Source organism: Manis javanica, chromosome 2 (genome assembly GCF_040802235.1).
Source record: "Manis javanica isolate MJ-LG chromosome 2, MJ_LKY, whole genome shotgun sequence".
In the NCBI taxonomy this organism is placed as follows: domain Eukaryota; kingdom Metazoa; phylum Chordata; class Mammalia; order Pholidota; family Manidae; genus Manis; species Manis javanica.
In genome coordinates this window covers 208,941,295-208,955,123 of record NC_133157.1, presented here as the reverse complement: position 1 = coordinate 208,955,123, position 13,829 = coordinate 208,941,295, and the positions used below count along the sequence as shown (strand labels likewise).

General features: G+C 32.3%; 1 protein-coding gene across 1 annotated transcript in view; it reads left to right on the top strand.

Annotated features, from left to right (window-relative positions):
• The first annotated feature begins 995 nt into the window (after positions 1-995).
• Positions 996-13,829, top strand: part of LOC140845710 (serine/threonine-protein kinase TAO1-like) — a 56,379-nt gene continuing 43,545 nt past the window's right edge. Inside the window, exons 1-6 of the mRNA XM_073220533.1 lie at positions 996-2,225; positions 7,525-7,596; positions 10,186-10,287; positions 11,310-11,355; positions 11,912-12,008; positions 13,441-13,554. Coding sequence (XP_073076634.1) covers positions 2,094-2,225; positions 7,525-7,596; positions 10,186-10,287; positions 11,310-11,355; positions 11,912-12,008; positions 13,441-13,554 — 563 coding nt within the window. The 5' untranslated portion in view covers positions 996-2,093. The remainder of the gene's footprint in view (positions 2,226-7,524; positions 7,597-10,185; positions 10,288-11,309; positions 11,356-11,911; positions 12,009-13,440; positions 13,555-13,829) is intronic.

The window sequence follows — 13,829 nt, the reverse complement described above, 5'->3', positions numbered from 1 at the left end:
CTTAGATAAAGGATTCTCTTCTGGATTGGCATTTCTTTTCTTTCCTCACTTTAAAGATAGTATTGAACATTCTGTGGCCTCCATTGTATTTTATAAGAATTCTGTGATCATTCAAATTTTAGCTTATCTTTGCTTTTTAGCATTATGACATATTTAGGACTTATCAGACGTTACTGTTTGTTATTGATTTTTAGTTTTGACCTTATTAGGCCTAAACTCTTTGAATTTGCTCCTTTTGGGGCTTGCTGAGTATCTTCAATCTCTAAATTTATGTTTTTGTCAAATCTGGGATTTTTTCTGCTTTTAGTAAGAATTCTTTTTCTAAAAAAATAAAATTTTCTTTTCCTTTATATAACACCTTAATGTGAAATTTAGACAATTTGATACTGTCCCACAAGTTTCTAAGGATGTATTCATTTTTTGTAATGTTTTTTTCTTTCTTTTCAAAATTTTTACAAAATTTTACGTAAAGTCATGCTTGTAATAAAGGTACTATAATTTGATAATTCATAGTTCTTAAATAAATTCTTAAGTACATAGAAGGCTTTTTGTTTTTCACAGGTGTATAAATTGAATAGGTACACTTTATATAGAATTTAGTTCAATCTCCTCATTTTAGGAGTGATAAGTTAGATGACTTTTCTGTGGTCACATATTGTTGGAAGAATTGTAATTGAAGCATTGTTCCAGGGAACTAACTTCCAGAGCAGTGTGATTGGTAAAAGTGAAGAATATGGTGCAGCCTTGAAAAATGTTAGAAAAGGAATACAAACTAGTAATTTGAATTTTTAGTGCAATGTACTATTAATTTAGGGAACTGCAAAAGATATGTAAATGTGTTTTATGTAGTTAGATATTTAATAACAAACATTATAATTGGTTCAGTTGACCAGTAAAAATGAGACAGGCTTAAAAAATTCTCTGTCGTTTAAAAATTTTTTTTAATTATTAAAATTAAAAACGTTCAAAAATTAAAAAAATATGCTTTGGGCATGGAAAAAACTGGCTAGGGCTTTATTTTCCCTTATGAGTTTAATGAAATCAATTTTTGGAGTTTTAAATTTTAATTGGTAAATTGAAGGAGGATGTGTCAACTAACACTTAATGTACTGCTTACTGTACTAGTCTACACTTAACATTTATTAACTCATTTAACCCTCACGGTAGGTTATTTCTTTCATTTCATAGACTTGGAAAATGAGGCTACCTAAGTTCATAGTTGGTAAATAATTGTTGTCAGGATTCCTATCTAGGCAGTGTCATTCTAGAACCAGGTTCTGAAGCCTCTCATTTATAGCAGCCATTTTTGAAATTTGGTAATCTGATACAAAGGAACTGATACCAGAACCACCAGGGAGTTCTGTAGTGTATCTACGTACATAATAAAGCAGATTTGATTAGGCCATATGTTAATATGAATCAGGTTATGGAGGAAACATTTATCTATCTATGGTAAATTCATTATTTTCTCTATTTGCATTTTTCTTAGGAATGTCTGTGTTAGACTTGATTAAGCACTGCCATGTGGTATCTGAAAGGGAAAGAAATCTTTCTGAATTAAATCTATTACCTATTTTCTTGCCTTTGAAGGTCATTAATAGATGGGAATCTTCCTGTTGTTAGAAACATATAATGGGTACATTTTGAGTTGTTGGGCCTGTTTTTAATGGTCTTCCTACTGTATTATCTCTTTTGCTGATGAGCTTATTGCATCATAGATAAATCTTTAAGTACTGACACAGTACATGACGATTGATCTAATTTTTAGAAGTGTATATATAGTATGTATTTACATACTATGTATAGTGGGAATCTTTTTTTTTTAACCAGCGCAGGTGATTGTGATGATGAGCTGGGTTTAAGAGTCCTGCACTAGTAGGCAACACTTTTTCAGTGAAATTCCACATCTAAGATAATTTTATATATGCAGTCAGAAAATGATATACTAATTATTCTTAGCAACTTTTGCTTTTGTTTTTTTCTTTTTTCTTTCTCTACAATTGTTTATGCCAATGTGGCTTCGTTCATTCCGATTTCCCAAGGATTGGGAGAGCAGCATAAAATTAGAATCAGCCAGCTGATTGCCCAGCAGGATGTCCTCAACTATCCAAGCACAGACCCTGAAGGACCCTGAGATTGCAAAACTCTTCTCCAAAGAAGATCCAGAGAAGCGCTTCACAGATCTCATAAAAGTTGGCCAGGGAGGCTTTGGAGCAGTGTTCTTTGTAAGTGTTAAAGGCTTAATGTCAGTGACCAGCATTTATTTAATATCCAGTCCTGGCAGAGTAAAAATCAGTAATACCAAAAGACATAGGCAATAGTCTGTTTTACAGTCACTTGCATTAGGTGTATATAAAAAGAGATCATTTTATTTATTGAGCTTCTTAGATTATTGAAAAAAAGGGAAAGATATTCGGCTTTAATTTCCATGTTGTCTATACTACTTTAGCAGTTTTATGACTTACATTGTTATTGAATCAAATATTGCAAAACACTGACTTATGTAAAGTCCCATACACACATTTCATTATTATTCATTCATTATTTCTTCCTATTAAGAATGCTTTTTTTTCTCAGCAACAAGTTTTGTATAGATGTTTAATATTTTGGTAGTATTACAGATTTAGCTTTTTCATTTTAATGGGTACCTTAAGAATAAAAGAGAAAATGTGTTCCAAATTCTTAACAGTTTGAACTTTTCACTTAATTCTCATTTGTAAATCAGAGGTAAAAATAAGGTAGTAGAAACTCCCTCTGCAATTTTCCTACCCAAAGACGGCTGCTGTTAACATTTAGATAAACATCCTTGCAGAATCTTTTTGTCTACGCATGTTTTATGTGTGTGTGTGTGTGATGTAGGTTATGTTTGTTTGATTTCTGGATTGGACACAGAATAAGGGAAGAGGCACTCAGAAAACAGGTATTTTCATAAACAACCTTTTTTCTGTGTTACAGTTTTGTCTGAATGTAAGCTTCTCCCATTGTTCTCCTTAATACTACTCTGGAGAGAAATATAGAATAAAAAAGGAAAAAAATATACAGCCTCTTAGAAATGGGCCCAATAAGAGAACCCTGTTGAAAAAATCCCTGTCATGTAGCCATTCAATGTGTGTCAGTAGTATTTTTTAGTTGACTTATTAAGTATAATTTATATACAGTAAATACAGATATATTAAATGTATAGTTTGATGAAATTAGACAAGTTATATGCCATACAACCAACAACTCAAGATACAGAATGGTGATAGTTGTGGGGAATAGAAAGAAGTAGAAAGAGGATAGAATGATAACTTGTTTTACCTCTTTTGATAATAAATAATTAGTATATTTGAAAGTTAAGATTGTCATTATGTATGGGGGAGTCATTAATAGGCAAGCAGGAACAATGAATCCAACTGTATTTGGGCTATAACCACATTGGAGTAAAAACCAAAACTAATATGAGTAACTTTCATACACAGTATTTTAGCTGTATACCCTCTGTCTGGTCAGGAAAAGGAAACTGCAACCAAATCTTGAACTCTTCTCCATAAACTTGTTTCATATTGGTATGGGTGTGACAGTTCTGAAACTGTGTGTTAAAAGATTGAGCAGTGAATACTTTTGATGTCATTTTGGACTCAGATCCTAACTGAAAAGAATGATAGAAATAGGAAATTGGCAAATGTAAGGAAGAACCACGTGGGACTAGATAGGTATTGGATAGGAATTTGTGGCATTAACATGAACTAATTACATGACATATATATTTCCTAGCTCTCTCTTCTGTAAGATTCTAGTTGCGTTGATATCTTAGTAGCAAGCAGCACACTTAGCACTCAGATCTTGGATTCCTCACTACATGGATCAAGAGCTCTTGCAGTAATGGTTCATTCTACTGTGGGGACAAGGATCATAAAAGATAAGCTTTAGAATAACTTGAACCAGAAATGTAAAACATGCTTTTAAAATGAAAAATAGGACCTTTCAAGAGGATGCTAGAACCAGCTTGAAGATGCTCCCACTGGCCCCATCTGGAACAATTTGAGCATCAATATAGACATCTATTGATTATAACCCATTGAATAAAATAGGAATTCCTAATTTCCATGACAGATATAGGATGGATAGATAGTTAGAAAGGGAGGGCTTTTCTTTATAATAGAATGCTGACTGATAAATGTGAAGGGAATGGTAGAGTTGGGAAAAACCAGCATTTTGAAATTATCATTGCAAAGATTGTTTGGGGCTAGAATCTTCAGTGGTTGCTAAAACTAGGGGGAAAGTTTGATGAGCAGAATATTTATATAGTTTAAAAGTATCTCTCCACAGATTGCTTGTTAGATACAAGGTAGAAAACAGTGATTATAACTATATACATTGGAAAGAAACAGTCAAACACCCTGAATGGGTGATGAAAATTTGTAACCAGTGATGAACAGACATTGTATGCATCCAGATATGATACCCTGAAAAGGACACAATATTACTCATGTAGTATTTCAGCCAGAGATATGTAACCAGAATCTAATCTTGAAGAAGCTTCAGACAAACACAAATTTAGTAAGGTAAGTACTGCTGTGTAGTCTCAAAAAATGCCAGTGTCATAAAAGACAAGGAAGAGTTGAGGAAATTCTTCCAGATTAGAGGAGATGAAGGAGACATGATAGGTAAGTACAACTCGTAATCCTGAAGGGACAGAGAAACATGACTGTGGACATTAAATATTTTTCTGTTTTTTTGTGTGTGTGTGTGTGATAGGCAAAAATAATCTCATTTTAATCTGATTTAATTTTAATGTAATCATCATTACTAATGAGCTTGGATTTTAATAAATTACAGTCACTTTAACTTACTATTTTAAAGTAATACTAGAGCTGCAGATTTTGCAATAATAATTGAGTTTACCCTATAATCTCCCAGATCCTTTAAAGTTTACAAGTTTCATAACCACAGAACCTTTATCAAAACTAAGAAATCAACATTGATACACTGATACTATTAACTAAACAATACACTTTATTTAGATTTTCCCAGTCTTTGTGCTCTTTTCTGTTCTGGAATCTACTCCAGGTGACCGCACTGCATTTAGTATACCTACCCTCTTTTGAACTTTATTTTGTGCTAGTTAGAAATGCAGCTCTTTAGCAGAAGAATGAAATTGGACCCTTACCTCATACCATATGTGAACATTAAAATTATAAAACTCTTAGGGTAAAACTGCATGACCTTGGTTTTGTCAAAGGATTCTTAGAAATGAACAAAAGAACAGCATAGTTATTGGATTTGATCAAAATGTAAAACTTCTATGCTTCAAAACTGAAAAGACAACAATAGAATAGGAGAAATTATTTGTAAATCATATGTCTGCTAAGGGACTTGTGTCTAGAATATATAAAGAACTCTTACAACTCAATAAAAAAAGGCAACCCAATTTTTAAATGGGCAAAGAATCTGAATTGACATTTCTCCAAAGATGTACAAATGGCCAAAAAGGACATAAAAAGATGCTCAACATTCACTGGTCTCAAACCTTGAAAACATTATACTAAGTGAAAGAAACCAGTCACAAAAGACCATATGTTATATGGTTCCAAAGTGTACAGAATGGGCACATCTCCAGAGACACAGAAAGTAGATTAGTTGTTCCTTAGGGCTGAAGGGGTGAGGAATAGGGATAGGAGAGTGATAGCTAAGGGGTGTGGCGTTTCTTTTTTCTTTTTTTTTTAATGGGGAAAAAATTTGAGGTAAGGTACACATAATATAAAATTTACCATTTTAACCATTTTTAAATGAAACAATTTGGAGTTTCTCTTTAAGGTGATGAAAGTTCTAAAATTGTAGTTATCGGTAAATTGCATATATCTATCATATCGATCGGTATTGCCATGCATCTGTCAGTGTACTAAAAGCTATAGAATTACACACATTCAAGTGGGTGAAATGTGTGCTATGTAAATTATATCTCATTAAAACTGTTAGAAAAGAATGTAGCTGGTTAGACCCATTTAGTGAAATCAAGGGGCTCACAAATTGATGAGTAGAGAACATTTTGGAAAAATAAATTCATATTCAAGATCTTATGCAGATAGATCCACTTCACCCATTATGTTAGGCAGTTCACGTTTTCCTTAGCCAGTCTGCTAGTAATTGAAATTGGAAGGTCATTAGTTGTTCCAAGGACCCACTTAAAAGAATATGTATCTATATATATATATATTTTAAGGAACTCTATTTAGGTATAATTTACATACCTGCTTGTCTAATTTTTTAACAGCTTTTTTTAGATTTAAGTTACATACTCTCAGTTCACCAATTTTAAGTGTGCATTTCATAGATTTTTAGTAAGTTAGATTTTTGTAGCCATCACCATAATCTAATTTTAAAACATTTTATCTTTGGGAATTCATTAAAGACTGAATTGAAGATGAATTCTTCCACAGATGACTAGAGATGATTAACCCTTCTTACTGAACTCATATGAAATGTTTTGCAGCTATCCTCTTGTGCCTTCTTTATATATCATCTTTTTTTAAACACATAATGAGAATTTGGCTCTTCTTTTTAAAGAGTTAACTTTTATGTTTCTGTTATGCTTTTATATTTTTATCAAAATTCCACAGCAGTGGTAAATAGTAATGGTGATAGCATTTTAGCTGTCTTGTCTTAAATCTAGTTAATAGTTGTTTACAATAGACATGATTTATCATGTTGAGGAATTACCTTTCCCATGTGGGTTTTCTAAGAGTTTGGTCTTCCCTGCATTAAATACATTTAGAGTTGGGCTCTTTCTACATTTTCAGCATTTATTAAGCATTTATATGTATAAGTATATATTTTTCCCCTTTGATTTGTAAAAAAATATGGCAAATTATGAAATGTTTTCCTGTATCAAAATTTTGCATTTCTGTGGTAATATATTTTATCCAAATGAAATATTCTTTTAATGCCCGGTAATATTTGGTTTTAAAATTTTATTTAGAGTTCCCTTGTCTACATTTATAAGTCAGATTGGTACCTAACTTTCTATTTTGCGCTGCTTGTGAGGGTTTAGTTGTTGGGTTAGACTGCCTCCTTACAGATAATGGGGTAGCTTTCCTTTTTCTCCCCTTTTATCCTGGGAAGTTCCCCTGGTGAAACTGCTCCACTCACAACAATTTTAAAGACAATTGCTATTCTTTTCAATCTTCCACCTCTGTTTTACTCAAATTTTCTTCTCTAGATCAATTTTAGTAGTTCTTTCCTAGAGAATTGTCCATTTCATTGAAATTTTGACATTTACAGGCCTAGCATAGACTTGTACTAGTCATTTTTTGTTTGTTTATAGTTCTATTCAAATTTCTATATTTTTCCTCTCAACTAGCTGATTCAAAGATAAACATGCATTATTTTTATTTCTAAAGTACGAGCTCCTTGACAATTTGATACGCTTTTTGCTATCCATTTACTTATGTTTTCAATGTTCTTTAAAATCAGTTTTGGTATCTTTTTGGACATGGTAGTTTATAAATGTTAACTTTTACAGTGGTCTTCTGTCTTTTTTAGGCACGAGATGTGCACACCTCTGACGTGGTGGCTATCAAGAGAATACCTTATAGTGGAAAGTGGGCTATGGAGGTAGGTAAAATATATATGTTTGTATTGGCATGTTAAAGAGAGCTATACCATTTTTAATTGGGGATAGGTGGAAATTTTTTCAAAAAATGTTGAAAAATATACAAATACTAAGGTTTATCTCAGTGAATTTTCTTCCACAGACTCAATGTGCCCATTTAACCTGTACCTAGAGCCATAAACAACATTCCTGACATCCCAGAAACCTCCCAACTGTGTCCCTTACTTTTAAATTTTTTAGATATGTGCTGCTGACACGAGTTTAATTTTTTAAATTGTTTAGAAGATTATTCTATAATAGAGGGATTATCATGTCTGAGAAAGTAAATTAGAATAAGGTACATTGACAGTAAGTATACTGGATATAAATTTTTAATGGTTGAGAAATTATTTAATGGCTGTTTCAAATAATCATCGGCAGCAATATATCTAATCTGAAAAATAAGGCAGTGGGTAATAATCTGAAAAATAAAATTACTGATACTTTAGTTCATCAGTGTTCTGATTAGTCCTTCCTTAATAGCATAAATTTATAAAATTACTTGCTAAGTCTGTTCTCTTTGTCTTTCTTTAATCTTTAAAAAATTTATTTATTTTTAATTGTGGTAAAGTACACAAAACAAATTTACCATATTAACCACTTTAAGTGTAAGTTCAGTGGTGTTAAGGACATTCACATTGCTGTGCAACCATCACCACCATTCATCTCCAGAATTCTTTCATTTTGCAAAAGTGATATTCTACACCCATCAAACAATAACACCTCATTCCCTCCTCCCCGCAGCCCTTGGAAATCACCTCTCCACTTTCTGTCTCTATCAATTTGACTACTTTAGGTATCTCATGTAATTGAAATTATGCACTATTTGTCCTTTTGTGACTGGCTTGTTTCACTTAATATAGTGTCCTCAAAGTTCATCTATGTTGTAGTGTGTCAGAATTACCTTTCTTTTTATAGCTGAATAATCCCGTGTGTGTGTGTGTGTGTAAAAACACCACATTTTGTCCATCTACCAACTGTAAATGGACACTTAGTTGCTTCTACCCCTTGGTTACTGTGAATAATGCTGCTATGCACATCGGTATACAAGTATTTCTTTGAGTTCCGCTTTTAAACTTTCGGGTATGTGCCCAGAGGTAGAATTGCTAGATCAGTCTTAAATTTTTAAAGGTTTTGGCTTTCTACATTTCTGTAATCTCCGTTTTGTGGTAAATGTTGTTTTTTGTGATAATCATACTTATGGGTATGATAACACTGTTGTGATTGATCACTGTTCCATTATGTCGATACCGAAAAATCTCTTAATAGTTTCTAAAACCCCTAAAAAACCTCCGTTTTTTACAAGTTGAATTTTATTTGCCATTCTACAGTATAACATTAAAACCAGCTTTCATAGCAGACTTGTGCTGGAGTCTGTTAATTAGTCATGCCTAGAACAAAAAGTTTCACCTAGGGCATCATCTTCTCTCATGTAATATTGTGTCCTTCCTGGAAGTTTTTTTTACATTGAAGAATACAGGTTTTAGCTTGGTTTTGTTTTGAGAGTTTGCCTCCCAGAGCACTCAAATTTGAAATGTAAAGCCCATAAAACACTTTCTGAAGTTAGCATCTTACAGCTTACACATTTTACACTGTGAATATCTTGCTCTATTTTCTTGAGGGTTTATAAAAAACATAGGAGATACAGGATCTTAAATTCTAGTGCAAAACATTTTTTAAAGTTCTGTATTCTAGTTCCCCTACCTTTAGAAATATGATACAAGTCAGCAGTAAAGCTTGGAAAAACTGAAACAAGAACAAAAAACAGATTCCAAGTTCCCATCCCACATCCACTAAGCCTCTAGAGTCTCTGGGTATGGACCCAAGCACCTGTATTTTCAGTTCCCTGATTGCTTCTGACAAGTCACCCTACTTAGGATATGGCCTAAGTTTCTGAAGTTGTCATAGAGTAGCTTTTATTGCTGAAGGTTTATCTGTTACTTACTAGTAGGCGTCAATGGGAAGGCTCTTCGGGAAATCCTGTAGGAAAATGTTTCCATGCTGCTTGGTTTTTCTGTGAACTTCCCTCTGTTATAACCTAAGTGTTCACTAGCATTTTAGAATATGTGCATTTAGGAATTTAGGTAATTACTTGATTTTAGTTTAAGCAGCAGAAAAAACATAACATTTGGTAGACAATATAAGCCAAAAACACAACAGCTGAACTTTAAGGTATGTGAATTACACAACAATAAAGCTGCAAAAAAGAAGAGGGAGGTTGAACTTTTGAAGAAAAACCACTCAATATAGTATATAGTTTTCAACAGGCTTGGTGTGTGGTTGTCAGATTTTTATAAGACTCATTGATAATAAATTTTATAAAAATAAAAATGTGTCCTACCTGGAATGAATTTTATGTTATTGAGTTGTAAACTATATGAATGTAATTTCCTTAAAATAAATTAGTTTGAAATTTAAATGTTACAAATAAAGCAAAATTGTATGTTCTTGTTCACTTCTTAATCTAATAATTACTTTTGTACTTATATAGTTTTCTAAGGAAAGGCAACTGTTCCTAATTCTTTCCTTTATTCTTTTTTTTCTCCCCACAGAGATGGCAGGATATTATTAAGGAAGTCAGGTGCCTACGAACATTAAAACATCCCAACATTGTAGAATACAAAGGCTGCTATTTACGTGAGCAGAGAGCATGGGTAGGTATCTGCTCTCCCCTTGCTGTAATTTTAGTAGGTTTAGTTTATAATTAATTCAAAAATGTCTCAAAATAGTTGAGTAAAGCCATGCACAAACACCTTGAAATGTTAGTTTATACTGAGAAAAGAGGAGCAGCTTTTCCTGAAACTCATATGCAGTAAAAGATAAGAGAACTTTTGGAGTTGACTACAGAGATTCAGCTGACCGTTACGTGCACGGGAAAATGTTCTGATGTATGATAGCGGTATCATTCTTCAAATGCTTTATCAAACATTTGTTGAGAACAATTCTATCAAAGGATGAAAATCAGCATTTATTTTTGACATAAATGTAAGCTATTTAACCACAAGGATCTTGGTTGGAATATTGGTGGTGAATCCTGGTGAAATCTGAGCTGATTGTGATTCTTTGGCTGAATAATACTAAATTAGAAAATTGGGACATTTTATTGCAGAAAATGGAAATTACTTTTGCCCCATTGTTGAAACTAAGGTAAGGTAGTAATCTTACAACGGTTTAGGCATAGTAATTATGTCTTTTCAGAGAAAGGCTAATTTTTCTTTAAACAGGAATGACCTTTTATTTTTAATAAGCTACAGCTGATTATCATTTTAGTATACAGAACTTAGATTTATTTAGATTTGTAATGTTTGGTTTAATTTGATGGTGATGGTACTCCTAAATTTGAGTCTGTGGTAACAGAAAAAACAGTGGCAGAGAGGGTAGGCTGCCTCTCTGTCTTTCAAGTTTCTCCATCTGTAAAACAAAGATGATAATAGGGTCTCCTTCCAGAGGAGTTATATGTTGGCATTACAAAAGATTAATGTAGCATTGGCTTAACTTCATGTATGCATTTGACAAGTTTCAAAATGTATACTTATATTTAAAGGTAATTGATAACTAGAGTTTGTTTCACTTCAAACTATCTTCTCAATCTCCTTGGTGAATTAATTTTATCTCATATAGAATCTATTTATTTTAATAGTGTATTTTAATGTTTTTATGATTTTTTCCCCTGTAGCTTGTAATGGAATATTGTTCAGGATCTGTTACAGATTTGCTGGAATGTAAGTTTCCTTTATTTATTAAGAAAAGAAAAGTATTAGTATAATAAAATGAGAATTCACTCACTAAGAGATTTTTAAAAAAATGTTAAAACTTTCCAGGAAGAGTAAAAACCTTTGTCTTTTCTAGAGTCTCAGCGTGGTATACAGTGTCTTCATTAAATACTACATTTTAGTATAACAGATGAGTTTTCTTTCATTATGATTTAACAGGCATTTTTCTGCCTTCTTTATCATTAAACTTGATTTGTTCCTTCTGTTCAGAATGAAGATATGTAGGAATATAAAAAGGGAAAGCTTCTCTTTCATTGTTTTTATAATCATGAAATAATTGTTAAATGTTAACTTAGAGGAAAATTGGCTGTGAACTATAATAACTAGGCACAACTGCACACTTATTAAGTTCAATTTCTTTGTTTATTATCTTGGAAAGCAAAAAATTCCTTCTTGCTAAATGTTAGTTTTTTGAAATTTGCCCATACATTAGATATATGTATATATATTTTAAAATAAAAATGTTCTATAGAATAATTATTTTCAAATAAAATCTTATTTTAAGTTCACGAAATGGCATTACAAGAAATGGAAATAGCAGCAATTATACATGGTGCTCTTCAGGGATTAGCCTACTTACATTCTCGTGCCATGATCCATAGGTAAGTACTTTAAAAATTACCATATATTAATAAGCAAATTTATCAGACCTAGAATTTATTAATCCTGAAAGCTTTGTTGGTTTTAGCTAAATAAAAGTATTCTGGAGTTCTACAAACTCATATTTTCTTAGGTATCTGTGTCTTAAAATGAATATACTAATTTATTTGATCTCTTGGTTGAGAATAATTTTTATCTTTTTCTACACATGCTGCTGGGCTTTCTGAAGTATGTGCACTTTATAGATTTTTGATAGAAATTTAATTATAGAAAAGTTTAGTTTATGAAGTGGAAAAGACGATAGGGATTATGTATTCTTACTTGTTTCATTTTACAGATGAAGAAACTGATGCCCCAATTTGTGACTCACTTCTCAAAGCTGATGAAGCAAGATAGATTAGACTAGAGCAAACCTAGACCTTTTGTCCTCCTGGTGACTCCTAATGCCGGGTTTGTTCCATTGATTCCATGACAGAGACAAGTAAAAGCTACCTGACACTCTATGCTTTTGAGATAATCCTTGATAATGGATAGTAATTTAAAGATTAAACCATCATAAACTACATTTTTAGCATTGGTATTGGTTTTGCCTGTTTTTAGAAGGAAGCTAGCATTTTTTAAATTATCTATGTCAACCAGACAATACATAGTAAACTTATATAGTAGAGTCATTGTAAATTAATGGGTTATCAGTTTTTTAGATGAGGATAGTAAGGTCCAAGAGAAATCCACATGCATAGTAAATAAGAGAATGAAAGAGTTGGAAGCAGAACCTAAGCTCTTCTCAACTTCAAAGAACTTTCCATTTTTTAAAAATTCTTTTTGAATGTTATGGTGCCCATCGGGCATACAATCCCATTATAATTTTCTTAGTTCACATGTACATTGCTGATTTAGAAAAGAGCTTAAAAGTAAATTTGGGACCATTGATATTACCTTACCCATGTATTTCAGTTTTCATTTCATATTTAGGTAGGAGAACTATGCAAAAATTTGGAATGATAGGAGTAATTAAAAAAAAACAAATTTGGGGCATCAGGTTCTTTTTTTTCCATTATATTGTTAAAGGTATACTCAGAAATTTTACAGTCATATAAGAATGTTCAGCTAAATTTTTAAAACCATTATTTGTACCAATAAACAGGCACTCAAATATCGAGTATGTGCTATTAATTACCTAATTTTTTTCTTCTGTTTCTGCTGCTATTTTATCTTCTCTTTTAGAAAATTGTTACTATATACTTATAGGAATTCTGTGTATCTCATTTCTCAGTTTGGATCTTAATTCTCATTATCCCAACTGAGAGATTATCCAAGGCCTTAATTATTCTGATTTCTCCTTCCCTATATTATAAATTTTTATATGATCTTTATCATTTTCAGTATAATCTTACAAAGGAAAGAAAAATAATTTTCTGTGTTCCTTAAACCCAGAGACATCAAAGCAGGAAATATCCTTCTGACACCAGAAGGCCGGGTGAAACTTGCTGACTTTGGATTTGCTTCCATGGCCTCTTCTGCCAAGTCTTTTGTGGGGACGCCGCATTGGTAAGCGTAGTCCTATCTGGTATTGATCCTCATAATTGAAATGGGCAGTGTGTGGTTGTACTTTTATCAGGTGCTTTATGTTTCTCCTGGAAATACAGTGCTGCTTTAGATATTACTCTAAGCACTGTAGTTTCAGATACAGATTTGGATTGCTGCCCTTGGATCTCCTATTGATTTATTTGTCCCCTCTATGTTTCTTTCCTGTTATCATCCACATCATGTATTGAGAGTAGGAGTGAAAAAATTTAAATCTTTAAGAAGGGAGAAGATAGAAA